The 21,462-nt window shown below is 34.5% G+C and overlaps 1 protein-coding gene across 1 annotated transcript in view; it reads left to right on the top strand.

The window, feature by feature from the left end:
* RNGTT (RNA guanylyltransferase and 5'-phosphatase) overlaps positions 1 to 21,462 on the top strand; it is a 314,555-nt gene that overhangs the window by 162,411 nt on the left and 130,682 nt on the right. The window contains exon 13 of the mRNA XM_045499002.1: positions 16,438 to 16,538. Coding sequence (XP_045354958.1) covers positions 16,438 to 16,538 — 101 coding nt within the window. The remainder of the gene's footprint in view (positions 1 to 16,437; positions 16,539 to 21,462) is intronic.

Genomic DNA, 21,462 nt, shown 5'->3' with positions numbered 1-21,462 from the left:
AAATTTTTATTCTGCCCTTGTATGATTTGTAAATTACCTTCATTGGGCTATTTAAAGCAAGTTCTGAATGAGAATTTAGGAACCTTAATCAGACTAAGAACTAATTTTTAATGTAAAATTTGCCAACATTTCTACATTTTTCTTCTGGGGAAATCTAAAAACTTTCATGAACTCAGCTTTAATAATTAAGTGCAGGCAGGGTAAGTGATGGGCACTTATGGCAAATTAATGTGGTATATAGTCATAGTGATATATATAATATGGTATTTTTTATCATGTTAAAATACATGTAAATTTAAATCTAAATAAAAATTTTTTAAAATTTAAATTCAAGTTAGTTGAATTTACTGCTACATATAGTGTAGTATTGGTTTCAGGAGTAGAATTTAGTGATTCATCACTTACAAATAACATAGTGCTCATCCCAACAAGTAGCCTCCTTAATGCCCATCACCCATTTAGCCCATCCCCACACACACCACCCCTCCAGCAACCCTCAGTTTGTTCTCTGTATTTAAGAGTCTTATGGTTTGCCTCCGTCTCTGTTTTTATTTTGTTTTTCCTTCCCTTCTCCTGTGTTCATCTGCTTTGTTTCTTAAATTCCACATGAGTAAAATCATATGTGTAAATCTTTCACATTTTATTAAAAAATTTTTAATGTTTGTTTCAGAGAGAGAGAGAGAGCGCGCGCGCACACACAGGTGTGAGTGAGCACGAGTGGGGGAGGGGCAGACTGAGAAGGGGACAGAGGATCCAAGGCGGGCTCTGGCTGACAACCTGTTGGGAGTTATCCAAATTTTAGAATCTATAGTTCTTTTTTTCTGGAATTCTTTGGCCTCTTTAAAGACCAAGACTTCAGGGTCTTTCTTGGTTGCTTTGCTTGGCTGTTAGCATTCTTGGAAAAGAGAAGATAAAGGGGGCGAGGGCCCAAGGTTCAGTAGGTAAGCTTTGCTGAACTTTCAGTTTGCCTCTTCAGTTATGTTTGAATCTTCTGGACTGAGCTTCTGTCCTTCAGTTTTTCCACAGAATAAGGGTATCTGTCTCCTGCCTTTTGCCCAGAGTGGAGGAGGGAACTAGAGACTTTAATGTTCCTTATAAAGATTTTCAACCATTCTCCTTATTTTCAGTTCTGTCCCCCTTGGCAGCCTTCTTGGTTATCTGTTTCCTATGGTATTTAATCCATTCTGGGGAACTGTGGCATGTAGCATGAATTGCTTTCATTGGTGTCCTCCTCTGCAAGCACTGAGTATTCAGTTTTCTGGGCTCTGTGCCTTACTAACTTCTCCAGCTCCTTTCTGTCTTTCAAAAATGTATTGACATGTTGTTTTCTGCTGTTGTCTTCTCTCCTGTATTTCCTTTTCTGTTGATAACTCTTTTCTGTAACTCCTACTTTAGTGAGGTTTCAAATCAAAGTGGATATAAATGCACCTGTTCAGTCCACCACATTTATCAGAAAATCTTCAAAACTTCTCACAGTGTGGTGTTGCATCTCTTGGCTCCCTTGACCCAACAATTCAAATAAATTAAGAAAAGAACTGATTGAGTGACCATTCTAGCAATCCGAGTGAGTCTGTGTAAAGTGGAGAGGCGGTCCTGGTTGGGGTAGACAGAGCTTGATTTTTAACCTCTGATCCCTTCTCTGATACTACAGAAATATTCCAGAAGCAAATGAATGGTGAAAGATGAGAGGATTCTGGTGCTTTTACTTGTGAAAAAACTCTTTGGCCTATATTTATTTGGTGTTAGTTACTTAAAACTTAGCAAAAAGTTAATTCTGCTCTATTATATTAATTACAGTGAGTGAATTCAAGTTGAATAAAAGGTAGAAAATGTTACCCCTGCTAAAAAGAAGAAAAAAGAGAAAATATTTGACTCTTGAGAAAATACTGAAAAATAGTGATAAAGATACCATAAAAGTGGTGATTCTGTTGAGGGCAAAGTTCCCAGCACCATCTTAGAGGAAAGTTTCCTTACCATTTCATTTAATGTTCTGTGTTTCACGTAGTTTATTATTTTTATAAGAAAAAGGAAAGCAAAGTTAATTAATGGTGTGTTCAAGAAAATAGAGCTTAGAGTATTTTTTTGTGATTATAAAGGAATACACCAGTATCTGATATTTACTAAAACACAGAGCAGCCATTAATTATTATGAAAGCCTCAATTTAAACAAAGTAGATTAAATTGCGTTTATAGAATTATAGAAAATCTGAGATGAAAAGATACTTCCAAGATTAGCCCAATGGTTTCAAAACACTAATTTCCAAAATTGTTGTTTTCTGTGAACTACCTCGGGATCACATGGAGGGATAGGTTACTAGGTAAACATTGTGTTTACATCACAGCAGCTCTGACTTATTTCTTTTGTATATTGTAGTTTTGGATAAGATTGTATTTTTAAAAGGGCTTTGCCTTAGTAAATATCATTTGAATCATTTGCTTTTTTGATAATCTCTCTTCATTGCAAAATCAAGATTATTTTTCAGCTCATTTTATTTTTCAGCACTGTTTTTGGAAGTACTCTCATGGCTTCTATGACACCACATAGAAGATGTGTACATAGAACATGTGACACCACATGTTCCTAATTTCTTCTAGTCATACTATTTCTCCTCCATCTCATTCAAGTTCTTCGTTTTCTACTAATCATTGAAGTTTGGACTTTCTCAAGGCTCAGTGTCCTGGATCTTCATTTTTTTCTCATTCTCTACTCTCTCCCTAGAAATCTCATCTGCACTCATGGCTTTAGTTATTTCCTATAAGCCAGACTTTAATTTCTGTTTACACTCCATGTATATTTATCTAATTGCCTACCTTGATACTGCCTTTTGAACTTTTCAGAAACAAGCAAATATGCAAACTGTAAACACCTTTCCTTTCCCAGCATTTCCTACCCCCACTTACTTAAATGCAGCTTCTTAAATGAGAAATCTAGTGTCATCTTTGACATCTTCCCCTCTTTCATCCCTCTAATCCACGTCCAAGTCTTGCCAATCTTCCTGCTTTATCACCTAAATATCTCATAAATTATTCCCTTTTCTCTCCATAACCACTACCATGGCTCTAATCTGACTTACCATTTGTTGCCTCTTGCCTGGTCAGCTGCTGTGGCATCCTAACTGGTCCTGCAACATTCACTTTGTCTCCCTTCAATCTTTTTTTCTTGTTGCATCTGGAGTGATCTTCTTTCTCTCTAGTGATTTCCCCTTACTCTCAATTTAATGACCAAAATTAGATTTGAAGGCAGTTTACTCTCTTCTTTATCACATGCTGCTTATTCGTTTCCCCATGTGCTTTGCTGTTGATGTAAAAATAACTGATTTTTACTTAAAGGTGACTTACTTATATTACTTTATTCACGAACATGGTTTTTAAAAATTTCATATGTAAGCTGTTTGATAAAATATTTAAATATTTTGAGAGAAAATGGGTATTTTCTTCAAAGAAAAAATTAGCTGTTTATTTTAATATAAACTATGTATTTTTAAGGGTTGAGGTTCAAACTTTGATCAAACTGAAGTGATCATCTGATTATTAGTCTATACCATAAACCAGTTAGGTTTTATTAGACTCATATACAAGGTTTTCAGTTTTATGATTTTATTGACAGTTTGAATTGCTAGCCTTTTGTGGTTTGTCATCTAAAAATAAATATTTTAAAATGACTTGGCATTTTAATATGCTATAGGTAGTAAGTTATTTTACTTGACGGCTATAAGATCTTTTAATTTAATTTACAAAGTTGATAATACTTGTTAACTGGCTCTTACAAGATTTTAATGATTTACGTAGCATAGTAAAATTTTATTCATGGTAGTAACTGATTAATTTCTAACCTTTTAAAATTCATATTTGATTTTACTTTTGTCATCTGGAGACTCATGTTTCTAAGTAAGAATTTTTGTGCCATTAATAATCCCTCACAGAAATAAAAACAAATATATAATGAATTGCAAAATAGTAGTAATAATAAAAATAATAAAAATTCTTTGTTTTATTTTTAAAAAAGGCTTTTCTTTATCTACCAGCTATACTGTGAATATTAAATATATAATTGTTCCCATATTGAGTCAAGGGTATTTACTCTTAAGCGGTCGTGATACAATTTTTTTTTGTTTTCATCACTATCTTGATTTTCTGTAAGGTGGGTCAGCTTGATTTTGTATCTGGCATTAATCAGTTTGCATGTAAATTGAGTCAGCTTTGATTTTAATATTGCTTTCTTGTGAAATATTAATGTTTTTATTAAACCTTTACTACTGCCAGGTATATTGAATGTTATGGATAGATTGTAAAATGAAAATTGGAATTAGTCTAATGCCTTGTCTTGGAGTACATGACGAATTAGAGTGGTTTTCCTCTGAAGCAGAGATGATGTTACCATGGTGAGAGCTTCTGTTGCCATGACATTTGCTTGCATATTTTGATAGGTCTTCATTTGAAGAAGGGCTCTGTTTCCTGGCAGACTGGAAAAGTGTCATTCTATCTTTTCTCAAAATGTGTTATTTTTTACTGAAAAATATAATAATTTCCAAAGAACTGTAATAGTGAAGTGCCAAGAAAGAAAATACACCTTGTTTATTTTTAATTTTTTTCCTTTTTCAACTTTTAGAACGCAGCAAAATATTCTTAGCTTGCTTTGTTTTCTTCTAGTTTTCTTAATAAATAAGATATTTCACTCCCATTGAATTTTGTTGACAAAATAAACAGCTAAAGGTGAATAATTCGTAATCAGTCTCAGTTGAATATAGATAAATAATGTTATTGTACAACTAAAAGACACTGCTAATGATGATATATTGGTAGCAGAGCAAGGGGAAATAAATATAAATAAGGACTTAACAAAAATGAACGAATCAGTGAATTCCAATAGGTAAATATATAATGTACAAAATCAGTGTTCGTATAAATGATACATATTAAACACAATGAATTAAGGTTAGTTCTTTTTTATGGATAACTTAGGTTTAATGTTGAATTGTTAATGGCAGATATTTTTTAAAAATTGTGTTTTACAGTGGTATATTTTTAATTTTTAACCAGACAATACAGAAATTTTAACATGTAGTTAAAAAAAAATAATAATACATAGAAGAAAGCCTCCCTCTCACATGTCCTCCCTTCTTGTTATCTATTATTGTTAGTTTTTAATTTAACTTTTCAATTTCAATTACACATATGTTAATACATAATAACATAAGGTAGCATGTTATTTTGCACTTTGCTTTTCAGAATTTGTTCCTCTGTATCTTTAAATGTATATTTTGTTAATGCTCTAATTTTAGCATCTGGGGACATACTGGGGTCAGCAACAAGATAGGGCTTATTTTTGACATCTCCCATCTCTTATGCTTGTGACAATTCAGAATTTTAGAAGGAAGTATTTGAAAGGATGCATTCTGTCCATTTAGAATGAAAAAAAAATTTGTTTTCCTTTTGTTGAACTTCGGTGATAACTTTAGTGGCTCTTTCTGCTGGTAGACCAGTTCATTTTGTAAAAGCTGCAAACTGAAGTATTCTATAATGAGCACATATTTATACAAGCTGTTTCTTCTGCCTCAAACTGTTTTTTTCTTTCCTGTATTACTCCCATTCATCCTTTGAATGTCACATTAGGTGTTTTGCTTGTTTGGGAAAGCCAGTTCCAGCTAGGTGAGTGTGACTCTCCCCAGCTACCACAGAACTTTTGTTGTTTCCAAAGCATTTCACACCATACTGTGATTTTTAGTTATTTTAAGAATTCATATTTTCCTAACTGGACTATAAGTACCATGAAAGCAAAGGCCACATTGATCTCCTTCACATTGATATTTTTGGTACCTATACCATAGTAGGTTCTCAGAGGGTGAATATTAGGTGCTGTGTTTTGTATACCTTCTGAATGTCTCGCTGTACTTTCTCTTGTTTGTGCTTACACTCCTTCTTTTTCCCTATAACTCTCTGCTTAAAAAATTTTTTTTTAATGTTTATTTATTAAAAAAAATTTTTTTTAACGTGTATTTATTTTTGAGAGACAGAGACAGAGCATGAGCAGGGGAGGGGCAGGAGAGGGAGACACAGAATCCAAAGCAGGCTTTAGGCTCTGAGCTGTGAACACAGAGCCTGATGTGGGGCTTGAACCCACAAACAGTGAGCTCATGACCTGAGCCGAAGTTGGACACCCAACCGAGACACCCAGGCGCCCCTAATGTTTATTTATTTTAGAGAGAGCGAGAGAGAGAGAGAGAGAGAGAGAGAGCACGAGCAAGTGAGTGAGCCAGAGCACGAGTGGGGGTGGGGCAGAGAGGGAGACGGAGGCACAGAATCCAAGGCAGGCTCCAGGCTCTGAGCTGTCAGCACAGAGCCTGACGCGGGGCTCGAACCCACGAGCTAGCTGTGAGATCGTGACCTGAGCTGAAGTCGGTCGCTTAACCGATCGAGCCACCCAGGCACCCCCCCTATAACTCTTCTGTTTAAATTTCACTTCCTCTGGGAAGCTTCTCGATCGTTTCGATTATATGTTATATCTTCTTATTTCCTGCCGTTACAGCTCTGAACTGCACATTTCATAAAACTCACAATCTGTTTTAATTGCTTATTTGTCTGAAAACCCACATTGCCTTCATCTCTCTGGCCTCTAGCAGAGGTTGACACAGACCTTCTAGTTGATCGATAGATATTTGCTAGAAAAGAACAAGAGTGAATGCATACTCTAGACCAGTGGTTCTCAACTGGGGCCATTTCACTCACTAGATGACATATGACAGTGTCTGGAGACATTTTTCATTAGCACAACTGAAAGGGGGTGGTTGTTGGTGCTGGTATCAGTGAGCAGAGGCCAGGGATGTTGCTAAACCTTCTATGATGCACAGGACATCACCCCGCCCCCCGCCCCCACACCTCAAGCGAACACTTGGCTTGGACTACAGATGAAGATTTAGAGGTAACTTTTATTGTGGGTGTACTTGGAGCTTTAAAGGAGTGGATTATATGCTGTGAGTAACTGTAAAAAAGGGCAGAGAATAGATACTTGAAGAATGTATATTCAAAATTGATTCTGATGTTGAAATTTACCCCAAATGACTTTAATAGACAGTTTTTTAAAACCTCTGATAAATGTTTAATGTTAATGTTTCTCTGATGGTTTTTAATGAAGCAGAATAAGCCTATGTAATAACATATATTGATTTTTTTTTCCATTCCCTGTCTACCATGCCCTGTTGTGTGATACCTCTATCTGTGTATGTGTTTTCTTTGCTATTCTTTGCTTTCTGTCATCTCTCTTTTAAGGAGTATGTGTGTGTGTGTGTTTTCATGTTCAGTAATGTAACATAAAATTATAAAATTATTTTTGTTATGAAGTTTTTGAGAGCTTCTTTGCTTCCTGAGATAATTGGGACTCTTGGAGTTGTTTTAAAGCCAGATTTATTAAATCACTGTTTTATAAAGAAATCGAGTTGTTCTCTTAAACTAAAGTTTTGACAGGAGGGCAAAATCACTCCGGTTGCCTTTTTTAACTAAATTATCTGCCCTCCATCTGAGAGCACTGTGTGTCATAGCAATTCTTCATACCAATGCTAGAAGCATAGAAAAGTATTTTAGTGATATTATGTAGTATAAATTAGCAAAAAAGTGGTTAACTTAGTTGATGTATAAAAGTCACTAGGCTGCAGGTATTACTTGTATTTAGAATTTGATCATCTATCAGTAGACTGCTTTTATTTAGACTTGCGTCTACCAGAGAAAAGGAGAAACTTTGTGAGTCTGCTAGGTCTAAAAGCAAATGGAATTTTTTACCATATGACAATAATCTTAGGTATTAAGTGGGTATTAACCTGGAGTTGTGGAATGTATTAGCTCATTCCTTCATCTAATAAACTGGGTGCTTACTATATGTCATATACATTGCTGAGTTTTAGAAATAATAAAAATGGATAAAGCACCTGCATTCTATGGAGAAACTTGACATAGCGGCACATTACATTACAGTGTATGAGGTGAGAGAGTGCAGACTGATGGAGGAGTGGAGATACTTTAGTGGGCCCAGAGAGAGGATCAGGGTGCCCTGTGAGATTTAGGCCCATGCTAAGGATAGGTCTAGATACTTGGCTTAGTAGGTTTTCACGGGTAGTATGAGCTAAATGGTTAGATGCTGAAGAAGTTTATTAGGTTCTCTGAGCTGTCTTTTCCCCACTATCCAGGCCACTTGCCAGTTGCTTTCTCCTCCTACTCATCCCCCTGCACAAAACTAGAGTAATTAGAAAACCACTGACTTAAAATTGGTTTCCTTTGGAACAGTTTTATAATCTCAACTCATGAGATCATTTAATCTACCCTTTTCAACCTTTCATCATTTGCTTTTGGACAAATGATACATTTTATTTTGTTAATGGTATGAAGATTTTTGCATTACTTCGATTTGGGAGTGTTTTAGACAAGTTGTAACCAGTCTGGTTGTCATTTTGTTTATCTGTAAAAAGAGGGAGTTCACTGCATGTTTTCAGGTCTGCTCATTTCTCTAGTATTCTTATTCAGGTCAATTAACTGGTCTTGATATTAATTGGCTATTTTAATTTAACCCACCTTTATCCCAGTTTCCTTATTGGCTAAATTTTAAAATCACTTTAGTTCTCTGGAACTGCCCAGATACAGAAGCTAAAGCTGAAGTTTCAGAAGTCTTTGTATAACTATTTTTTTTTCAAAAATTGCTTCATTAGCCACAGGTTTACAACAATAGCAAGAAGAAATTAATTAGACTTGTGAATAAGAGAGCAGAAATAGTAATCTGAAAATATTTTTGGGTAATTTTTCCAATCTGAATAAACCAAGAAATTGTTTCAATTCTCTAATAATTGTACACTCAAATGACAAGTTCAGAAGCCTCATTGTGGTTGAACTCACTGTCTTGTTAGTCTTTCTATCTTCTCCAACTAGTATGATAACTGGGCACATACTCTAAGTACTCTGTGTTGACTGAATGACTTTTCTCCCATATAGGGTATTTATATGTCTTGATTTTGTACAATGGATATTTGCTATTTGCTTCTCCATGAAACATGGACAAATAACCAAGTCACTAAGTCTGGAGTTGTTTTACTCCTGTATCCAGTAGCAGTACCAGATAGGATTTCTTCTGTTTTCCTTAAAACTAAATGCTAGAACAACAATAAAAATAAAATTAATATAGTAAGGCCAGGGATCTTTCTTAGCTTCAGGGTGTGATCCTTGTGAAGAAGGCATTATGCCTCAGGTTTCAGTGTAGGGCCTAGATGGAATATGATAACATAACTGCTCACATTTTACTAGTGGGAATCATAGAGTAGCATAGGGCTGCATAGTATTAGGTATCTCTGGTCTAGATACCATTTTTTAGGCAAACAATACTATTCCTGCATTTTTACAAGCAAGATAGATAAAGTCCCACTTTGAACTTTCTTAAAATCATGAAGTTAGTAGTTAGTAGAGGCAAAAAGGAAATGAATGTCTTCTCCTCTTTGCTGTTATTACTGTCAGCTTCCTTTACATTAGAGTTTCTCAACTTTGGTACCACTGACATTTTGGGCTGGATAGTTCTTTGTTGTGGGCAGCTGCCCTGCAGGTTTTAGGTTTAGAAACATCTCTGGTCTCTGCCCACTAGATGGCAGCAGCACTCCCTACCCCTCCTTAGTGTGACAACCAAAAATGCAGGCATTGCCAAATATGGAGGTGCAGAAAGTGGGGGAGAATCACCCCTAGCTGAGAACTGCAGCTTTATCCAACTAATATATCACTTATGCCTCCATTTCATTTTATCCCTGTTTTAGAGACTTCTGTTTGGCATATGGCCATCCTCTACCTCTACACCAGGTTCTGTTCTCATTTGATAAATACTTTCCCAAACATCTTTTACTCTGTTTCTGAATTTGTATCCATTACATTTTTTCTTTAAGAGGATGATAGATATCGGTGATTGCATTCAGACATAATCTACCCCCAAGTTTGTACTTCACAGTTTACCTGCTAAAACCAGATTTATTTCTATAGAACTAAATATGTATCGGTTAAATATAGGTTCAATAATTATTTAAATCTAGATACATGCTGGTGAATTTAATGAAATTAAAATGCATTACTCCCTAATTAAACACTGAAAATTGTAGCTTGAAAAAAAGTTTTTGTATCCATGTTTATAGTTCAGCAAGATTCTGTATTTTAAATTGGGTAACTCATAAATATTTAATTTTAAAAGACTAAGTCCCTGTATTATATAATATCTTTGCCCTTATCATTTTGGGGATCATGAAAAAAGGATTTTTTGGTAGTGATTGATGCACCTAATCTTTCACAAATATTGCTAATCTAAGTCATTTCATAATCTAAATTATTCTATTTAAAAAGTAAACCTAAATATACTGAGACTGATATTTTGTAATGAATTTAAAAGTTAGCACAATAAAATGCAATTTTTATTAAGTTATTTGTTGAGCATTGTACTAGGTGTTTTGTAGGCACAGAATTAGATACGAGTTTTGGTGGAGTAGAATTTACATTCTAATAAGTATTTAAATACATTTTATTCATGGAATCTATGTCATTGTAGAATTTACATTCAGCAATTGAGAACTACCATATTTTTCTAAAATTTATTAATATGAATTTCATTAATTTTCATAAAGGTGCTTTGAATTCCCAATAATATCAAGTCTAGTATTTCAAATGAATATAAATGGTTTGGTGTTCAAGGAGATGAGGAATGACTTAAGTTTATGAATTATTGCTGTGTAAAAACAGAATTAGTACATGCTGTTTTCTCATTAGATTCAAGTTTGGCTCTTGATTTCCGGAGAGAAGAATGTGAAGGATATTTAATATTTATTATACAAATAACATTATATATTCAGATTCTTTTTAGAATTGGTCATTAGCTACCTGTTATGAAATATTTTAAAACTGTACACAATTAACCTTTCCTGCATTTAATAACTTAGATTGGTATTGGTTTCTAAGTAGTCTCATACTCATGCTCATAAATAGAGAACAGAAGTAAATGATGGTTTGTCTGACATTCTCTTGGCTGAGGTCGTGAATGGGGTTGAGATAGATGCTGACTTTCCTTTCTTCCCTTGCTCTTTTTTTACCCCTCACTACCACAGTGATCCACTCTCACTAAAAGGTCGATGACATTTCTGTCAGGTATGCTTTATTAGAAAAAAAGATTAATTTTATCAGAGTCTTCTCATTAATGGGTTGACAACTGGAAAATTCTGCAGTTTTGGCATTTTTAAAAAAATTATATTCAATAAGTCTAAAGAGATTTATTTGTGATCATTCTGAAAGATGTATGTTACCTAAGTGAATCTCTCAGGGCAAATAAATGGATGAAACTTCCACTGAAATATTATATATTTGATTTTATATTCATTCATGTTTAAACATAAGACTTGGGGGAAATAGCATATATTTTTAAATTTGCTACAGATAAAATATCTTTAATATCAGCTCCAATGGTTTGTCTTTGTTAGTACAACGTAAGTTTTACTAAATTTGATGTTGTATGGGCTTCGGTTTGAAGTTTTTTTTTTTTTTTTTTTTTAACGTTTATTCATTTTTGAGAGAGAGAGAGAGACAGAGCATGAGTGGGGGAGGGCAGAGAGAGAGGGAGACACAGAATCTGCAGCAGACTCCAGTCTCTGAGCTGTCAGCACAGAGCCCGGTGCAGAGCTCGAACCCATGAACCATGAGATCATGACCTGAGCTGAAGTCGAATGCTTAACCAACTTAGCCACCCAGGTGCCCCTGGACTTCTGTTTGAAATAACTAATCCTGTGACTAGGGTTTTTGCAGTTTTTCTCAAATTTTTAAAACTGTGTTAGAATGCAGTTTGACTTTTATATTTAAGAAAAATATTTGTAATGAGAACACTTAGCAATTTTTCCATCCCAATGAATATCTTTCCCATAATATGGCTCCACTCCCTGTAGACATACTTGCCTCTCCTTCAGTAGATCCTAATATTTTTCTACTCCTGTGTTTTACTTGTATTTACTTCATGCTATAAGTCTGCATAAATGAATATTACCCATTTGTCAAGGCTTACAATGATCATTCCTTTATAATCAGTTCTTAATTCACTTAACTAAAATATTTTCTTACTGTGTTGCCAGAATACATTTAAAACACTTATTTTTCCTGTAATCTCGTTAACTGCATGGACAGTGTTCTACAACTATTTCTACTATTTCCAAAACTTTTACATCACCCCAAACAGAAATTCTGTAACCATTAAGTGAGAGCTCACCTTTCCCCAACCCAGCTCTTGGTACCTCTAATCTACTTTCTGTTGCCATGAATTTGCCTACTCTGGATATTTCCTATAAGTGGAGTTATACAACTTTTATACTTTTGTGTCTGGCTTATTTCACTTGTAGTGGTGTTTTCGAGGTTCATTCTTTTTGTAGCATGCATTAGAATTCCATTCCTTTTTATGGCTGAATAATATTCCATTGGGTATACCTGCTGTATTTTGTTTATCCATTCTTATAGTGACGGAACATAGGTTTTCATCTTTTGACTACTGTGAATAATGCTACACTGAACATTCACATATAAGTATCTGTTTGAGTCCCTGTTTTCAGTTTTTTGGGGCTGTGTTTTCAGTTTTTTGTTTGTTTTTGTTTGTTTGTTTTTTGGCTGTGTACCTAATAGTGGGGTTGTTGAATCATAGGGTAAATGTGTGTTTAGCTTTTTGGGGAACTACCAAACTGTTATCTTTAGTGGCTGCATCACTTTATCTTCCTTATAGTAATGTATGTGTGTTCTAATTTCTCTTTATCCTCTCCAACACTAGTTATTTCCCCTGGTAATAGTCACCCTAGTAGGTATCTCATTGTGGTTTTGCTTTGCATTTCTTTCATGGGTAATGATAGTAAGCATCTCCTTATGGGCTTATTGGACATTTTATATTTTCTGGGTAGAAATGTCTATTCAAATTCTTTGCCAGTATTAAATTGGGTTGTCTTTGGTTATTAAGTTGTAGGAATTCTTTATATATTTTAGATATTAAATCTTTATTAGGTATATGATTTGCATATTTTCCCCATTTTGTAAGTTGTCTTTTTACTTTCTTGATAATGTCTTAGGATGCATAGAAGTTTTGTAATTTGAAGTCCAATTTACCTATTTTTTCTTTTATTGCTTGTGCTTTTGGTATCATACCTAAGAATCCAAGATTATAAAAATTTATCCCTATGCTTTTGTTTAAGAGTTGTATGGTTTTAGTTGTTATATTTAGGTCCTTGGTCCAGTTTTACTTAGTTTTTATACGGTGGGACAAAGCAGTCCAATTTCATTATATTACATGTGGAAATCTAGCTATCCCAGCATCATTTGTTGAAGAGAATATTCTCTCCCCATTGAACAGACTTTGCATTCTTCTTAAAAAAATCAGTTGGCTAGGGGCGCCTGGGTGGCGCAGTCGGTTAAGCGTCCGACTTCAGCCAGGTCACGATCTCGCGGTCCGTGAGTTCGAGCCCCGCGTCGGGCTCTGGGCTGATGGCTCAGAGCCTGGAGCCTGTTTCCGATTCTGTGTCTCCCTCTCTCTCTGCCCCTCCCCCGTTCATGCTCTGTCTCTCTCTGTCCCAAAAATAAATAAACGTTGAAAAAAAAAATTAAAAAAAAAAAATCAGTTGGCTATTGATGTATAGGTTTATTTCTGTACTCTCAATTCTTTTCCGTTGGGTCTGTATGTCTACTTTTATGCCAGTATCTCTGTTTACAAGTAGCCTTGTACCAAGCTTTGAAACTGGGATGTGTGAATCCTCCAACTTTGTTTGTTCTCTTTTCAAGATTATTTTGGCTTTTCTGGGTCTCTTGTAATTCCTTATGAATTTGAGGCACAAAAGGCTGTTGGAATTTTGAAAGGGATTGCATTAAATCTGTAGATTGCTTTGGTAGTATTGACATCTTAGCAATAGTAAGCCTTCCTACATTGGTATTCTGAGGCCAATTCCAGTGTGTATGTGGGGGTTCCCCACATCAATAAGCAATTCTAGGACACCAGCTGGGTGTACAACAGTTCAGCTCAAATTTGACACCTGGAGGTAGTGTCAAATTCCACAGATTGAGGGCTGTGTCCTACAACACTGCTGCCTCCTCAACCCACCTTCAGATGCCAGTTCCAAGCCCAGGTTATCACCTGTACTTCTGACCAGCTGGCTATAAATCAGAGGTTTCCATGACCCCCCCTCAGGTTTGATTAATTTGCTGGATGGAATCAGTGCATAGACAATGAGTGGGGAAGGGGCACAGGGTTTTCATGCCATTTCCAGGCTTGCCACTCTTCCTGAGTCTTCACATGGTCACCAGTCTGGAAGCTCTCCAAACCCTCTTTTTTTAGTTTTCTTAAGGAAGCCTCATTAGATAGGACCAACTGATTAAATCAGTGGCCATTGGTGGTTGAATCTTACCTCTAGCCCTTCTTTCCTCCTCAAAAGTTGGGGGAGTGGCACTGAAAATTCCTACCCCCTAATCACTTGGTTGGCTGCTCTGGCAACCAGCCTTCAATGTTAAGTGCTTTCCAAAATCTACTTCAATTGACAGGACAAAAGACCTCTATTGCTCGCCTTGTTTAGGGAATTCCAAGGGTTTTAGGAGTTTTGTACTAGAAATGGGACAAAGACCAAATGTTTATTTCTTATTGTAGATCACAATATCATACTATCTATGAATATGGAATGTTTTCCCATTTTTAGTTCTTTAACTTTTTCAGTAATGTTTTGATTTTCAGTATACGATCATTCACTTCCTTGGTTAAGTTTATTCCTAGGTATTTTGTTCTTTTAGATGTTACTGTAAATGGAATTGCTTTCCTTTTCTGATTGTTTGTTATAGAAACACATCTGATTTTTTGTATTGATAATTCCACCAAAATATTAAATTATTAGGAATGAATTTAACAAAAATTGTGTTATGATTTATATACTGAAAATCAGAAAACATTGCTGAAAAAAATTTTGGAAGACCTAAATAAACAGATTTGCAATGTTCATGAATTGGAAGTTTCAGTGTTGTTCAAATGTCATATCTCCCCATATTGACCTTTTGATTCAGTGCAATATTAATTAAAATCCCAGTAGACTTATTTGTCATAGGAATTGACAAGCTGATTTTAAAATTTATGTGGAAAAAATTTTTTAATGTTTATTTGTTTTTGAGCGAGAGACAGGGCGTGAGTGGGGGAAGGGCAGAGAGAGAGGGAGACACAGAATCCGAAGCAGGCTCCAGGCTCTGAGCTGTCAGCACAGAGCCTGATGCAGGGCTCAAACCCACGAACTGCAACATCATGACCTGAGCCGAAGTCGGACACTTAACTGAACCATCCAGGTGCCCCAAATTTATGTGGAAATATAAATAAAACATTAGCTAAGAGAGTTTGGAAAAAGATCAAAGTTTAAGGACTTACACAACTAGATTTCAAAATTATTATAAAGTCACAGTAGTTGAGACAGTGTGCTGTTAGTGGGAGGAAAGTCATATTATTCAGTGTAACAGATTAGTGAGAATAGACATATATCTGTAGCTGTAAGTGGTTAATTTTTGACAAGGGTGCCAAAGCAACTCAGGGAGGAAAGATAATCTTTTCAACAAATGGCCCTGTATTGATTTGGCATCCATATGCCAATGAACCTAGTACCTTACTTCATACTATATAAATAAATTAACCTCAGATGGGTCTTATACCCCCAAATAACAGCTAAAATGGTAAAATTTTCTAAGAAAATTGTAGCAATCTTAGGATGTGCAAAGATTCCTTAAAGAGGGCACAAAAGGCAGCACAAATTATGAAATTTTTAAGTTGATTGAATCCATGCATTAAAATTCACCAGTTAACTTTATTCATTGTAAATTATGCCATAGTAAAGCTGAACAAGAAAAAAACAGTTTTTGTTTTTGTTTTTTTAAACTATCAAACTTCCTATCCAGTTTTAGAAGGATTGGAGAGAATAATAGGTTTCATTCTTTTTATGGACTTTCACAAATAAGGGTCCGCATACTTTGGCAGGAAAAGGAGAAAGGTTGTCACTAAGAAGGTCAGTAACTAGCTTTGCTCATCAGTTAAGATAAAACTTACATTTAGAAAAGAAGTAGTGGTTTTGCTTAATAAGAAGTAATTGAAAGGGATTAAGAGTCACAAACTTCCAATTATAAAATAAATAAGTAATGAGGATGAAGTGTACAGCATAGGGAACATAGGCAATAATATTGTAATAACTTTGTGTGGCAACAGATGATGAATACACTTACTGTGGTGAGTAGTGTGTAATGTGTAGAATTGTCAGACTTCTATGTTGTACGCCTGCAATTAATATAACATTGTATATCAGCTGTATTGCAGTTTAAGAAAATACAAAGCATACTATAAAAAGTAGTTGATATGTTTATTTTTTAGCTTGTTATTAATCACTGTCATTTAATTCACTTTAGAAATATAAACCTGGTCGATGTGATGATATTTTGAAATGGAAGCCTCCTAGTTTGAATTCTGTGGATTTTCGCCTAAAGATAACAAGAATGGGAGGAGAAGGGTAAGTATGCACTTCCCACCATTTTTACATGAAATAATACTGTTTGTATAAGGCTTCACTGTTTACTGGATATTTTACATATACTTTACCCTCCCTCTGCAAAAGTGAAATACTTTATTTTACAATGTATGTATAATACCTCTACATCTGATTTTCAGCTATTAGAGCTAGTAATGTTTTGTAGCATCCTTTAAACTTTACTAATTTTGGTCTTTAAAAGTACAGATATTTCTCATATAAAAAATGAACTTTGTTAAATTGTAAAAGTGAAAATAGATTTCACTTAAGTAATCCTGTCAAGTGAATTATAAAAGTAAGATATGATCATTGTTATTATAACTAAATGTTTTGAGGTAAGCCCTTTTTACTTTGAAAGAAACTACTTCATGCTTGCGTTTAAATAGCAAACATTTATCCATAGTTTATTAGGGTCAGGTTTTAATTGTTGATTTTCATTAAGATTTTTCATAATGTTCATTAGGTGTTTTTTTCATTTACTGGTTAATCTTCCTTATATGACTTTATTGGTTGCTATTTTAGAATTCCTTGTTTCATTTCACCTTGTTCCACAAATTTTTATGATGTTAAATAAATATATAACAACAAAATAAGTAATGTTTGATCAAGGAAATCATAAAGTAAATAACAGTGACAAAAGGATGAAAAGGTTACCAGTACACGCTATGGAATCCTTTTTGCTTGCCAAAGGTAAACTACAGATTTGTTTTTTGTAGCTAATGGAACAAAGGATCAGTTATGTGAATCCAGACTCCAGAAGATAAAGTTTCTTAAGAGACTGTGCATTTTTATTTATTTATTATTATTAATTAATTTATTTTAAAGAAATGTGGTTAGTCCTTTCTTTCTTTCTTTCTTTCTTTCTTTCTTTCTTTCTTTCTTTCTTTGAAAATATAATTTATTGTCAAATTGGCTAACATACAGTGTGTAAAGTGTGCTCTTGGTATTATTTTTTTAAATGTTTATTTATTTTTGAGAGAGAGAGAGAGAGAGAGAGAGAGAGAGACAGAGTGTGAGCAGGGGAGGGGCAGAGAGAGAGGGAGACACAGAGTCCAAAGCAGGCTCCAGGCTCTGAGCTGTCAGCACAGATCCTGACGCAGGTCTCAAACTCACAAACTGTGAGATTATGACCTGAGCTGAAGTCGGACACTTAACTGACTGAGCCACCCAGGTGCCACAAGACTGTGCATTTTTAGATGAAGGATACTGTGCAGTGTGGTGAATCCTAAGTAAAAAAAGGGAGTGTAATAAATGATATGAGTGTCAATTTTCATAAAATAAGGGTATTTAGTATTTTACATCCTTAAATAAGAGTTTGTGACTTAGTATATAGTATAGTTTAGTTAGAACAATTATCTGGGGCCCCAAATACTGTTTCTTGGAAGTATTTCACTCTGTACTGGTCTGAGTTTATCCAAGGACAGATGGGTTTTTAACTATTTATAGGATGGTATGGAATATAAGTATTTATAGGACTATATATAGAACTGTATGGAATATATATATAATCAAAGAGTAGATAAAAGAAATAACATGGCAACCCAGAATATCTGTACACCAGATTCTTTGTGAGAAAGGATAACCTTGAGTTTACTTCTTATCAGTACTTACCTAAACATTATTTCTCTTATTTAATCCTTGGGAAACAATATTAATATCAATACCAATTAATGTTAATCATTAACATTTTGTTTTTGTTGTTAATCAACATTATAAAAATGCTTTATATTAATATGCTATTAATTATTAATATTGATAATTAAATCTTATCAATCAATTTTTTGAAATTGCCCCAAACTATATGTATAAAATCTTTGGATAAGTATTGATAAGTATTAAATTCAAGATCATTCTTCCTGACAAAGTATCTGGTGTACAGATATTCTGAGTTGCCAGTAAATTCTGGAACCTGTATGTCGATAGTCCTGCAAGCCGAGTGTAGGCCTGATACGTTTTTCGGAAATGCCTTTTGGAAGACTGCTTCACTTCTAGCAGTGGAAGCTGAGGGATTAATTCTGATAGGCTGCCTGCATCTTTTTTTCCCATAAAAGACATAGATGAATATGGTTCTCGTGAAATACGAGTACAAAGGTAAAATAAAAAATTTTAAATTGCTTTATTACTTAATTTTCTATTTTGTCTAATACTATATTTATAATACAGAGTTAAGGAGTATAAACCCTTGTGTGTGTTTTATTGATGTTTTGTTGAGTTTTGAAAAATTATTTTGTTTTGCTTTTTATGGATCATAATTGTTAGCACTTAAAAAGCTACATGAGGCTATATATAGAATGTCCATTTTCTAATTGTCCACTGCATTTGAATACAGCAGAATGGAATTCAGTTTAGTAGTTTGTCATCCCAGTTTTGCTTTGTTCTTAGTATTTTTTAATGTACATTTTGTTCTTTTAAAATTTTAGCTATTTTTCAGTGTCTTCTTACCAAAAAAGAAAAGGATTTACTTTTGATCCTAGTGCATCTTTTTGTTTTTTAATTTTTTTTTAATGTTTATTTATTTTTGAGACAGAGAGAGACAGAGCATGAACGGGGGAGGGTCAGAGAGAGAGGGAGACACAGAATCTGAAACAGGCTCCAGGCTCTGAGCTGTCAGCACAGAGCCTGATGTGGGGCTCAAACTCACGGACCGTGAGATCATGACCTGAGCCAAAGTCGGACACTTAACCGACTGAGCCATTCAGGCGCCCCAATCCTAGTGCATTTTTAAAACATCAAAATGTCAGCATCGAAGGTGATTTTATGATGGGAATATGGAAGTTACATTGGTGTAGGTACATAATTTATTTATAAAACATGGGTGTCAGTTTTCAAAAATAGGGTATTTAATATGAAATAACGGTGTGATAACTATTACATAAAACATGTAATATTCAGTTAGCCAGAGTAATATGGGTTTTTAACATAAAGAATGTTATGTGTTATAGCAGTTTCCACTAAGTAAATGAGCTTGTATCTAATGCTTATGTTAGATGCAGTATGTTAGAGAGCATTTTAAGAAATCTGCCTGTAATAGTTTGAAAGGAGAATAGCTATGTCTCTAAATTGTAAGAATCATAACATGTGACCAGTGAAGTGACACTAAGATATTAAAATACCATCAGACAAGCTCATTTCTTTTCTTGATTGTACTTGTAAGTATTTTTAAATCTAAAAGCTCATCTAATCTAAAGCATAGAATGGAGTAGAATGTCTTAAAAGATAGAATACAAGTACCAATCCTTGAAAATGTCTCCAGCTGCTGTAATAAAGTGGGTATAGTATAGATTCTTATGAGATTGAAATTTAATACAAATAGAAAAATGCATTATGTTGAATGCCCTGTTAATGGCAATTAAAACCTAAAATTTGCTTTTTATTTAACTCCTTTTAGTATCATTTCTGAAAATTTGGGGTGTATTAACTTTGATTTATCATGACCTAAATAATTTCTCTATATCTCAGTTATTTACATTGTGTTGAACTTTATAGGCACACTATATAGATTTTCATCTGAGAGCTATATGTTATTTTAAAAGTATTGTGGGTTTATATTAATTTATCTGCAACCAAAAACCGTGGTCATTGTGTGAAAAGCTAGGATTACGAAGATAGTCTATATTCTGGAAACTGCTAACTCTTGAGTACAGTCTCCATGACTTATAGTGAGTGGGGTAAGCTTATTATTTGTATAGCCTCGTAGTTTAGAGCACATATTCTAGAGTTAGACTGCCTGGGTTTAAATATCCTTATTAGCTGTGTGACCTTGAGCACACTCCTTTTTCTGTGCCTCATATTCCTCATTCATATAATGGAAATTGGAGTCATGAGATTTACAGGGATTAAATGAACTAATATATGTAAAATATTTTAGAACAGATGGCACCTGGTAAGCATTTAAGTGTTTGTTGTTATTTTAATTAAAATTGATTTAAAAGTGCGTATTTCCTTTCTTCAAAGTTTTTATTTATTTTGAGAGAGAGAGAATGTGAGTGAGAGTGTGGAGGAGCAGGGAGAGAGGGAATCCCAAGCTGGCTCTGTGCTCTCAGTGGGGAGCCCAATGCAGGAGGGCTCAGGGCTCAGTCCCACAGACCGTGAAATCATGACCTGAGCCGAAATCAACAGTCGGACACTTAACCGACTGAGCCACCCAGGCGCCCCTATGTGGTTCATGGTGACTTGAATATAATAAACACTCAAGAAATATCAAATGGTGAATTGTATATATAAACATAAAAATACAAAAAGGTGTGTGTATAAGAATTATATTGAGTTATCACCTATAATAGGAAGATTGGAAATATTCAGTGTTTTTTTTTTTTTTTATTGTATAAATCTTTTGAGAGATCTACATCTATATCTTCATATGTGTTTCTTTTTTTTTTTTTTTTTTTTTTTTTAAAGACATTTTTTTTTTTTTTTTCAACGTTTATTTATTTTTGGGACAGAGAGAGACAGAGCACGAACGGGGGAGGGGCAGAGAGAGAGGGAGACACAGAATCGGAAACAGGCTCCAGGCTCTGAGCCATCAGCCCAGAGCCTGACGCGGGGCTCGAACTCACGGACCGCGAGATCGTGACCTGGCTGAAGTCGGACGCTTAACCGACTGCGCCACCCAGGCGCCCCACTTCATATGTGTTTCTAGGAAAGTTGCTAATAACATTCTAAATAGTGTCTTTTATAAATTGGTCCAGACTGTTGAGTTATAAGATTTTCTTAAAGGTTTGAAACTGAACTCAGACCTACCATCCAACTTTGTTTTTGATTTTATATTCACATATAGTTATGTGATGTTAATAGATATATCAATTTGGGTATAGTCAAAAACAAAAACAGCAAATATTTTAACAGAATTGATTTAATATGAAGAATTGTAATCAGTTATTAAAGAACTGAAAAGGCAAAAATATGT

Source organism: Leopardus geoffroyi, chromosome B2 (assembly GCF_018350155.1).
Source record: "Leopardus geoffroyi isolate Oge1 chromosome B2, O.geoffroyi_Oge1_pat1.0, whole genome shotgun sequence".
Lineage (NCBI taxonomy): Eukaryota > Metazoa > Chordata > Mammalia > Carnivora > Felidae > Leopardus > Leopardus geoffroyi.
Note: the sequence above shows the minus strand (reverse complement) of the source record. Positions and strands in the feature narration are given on the sequence as shown.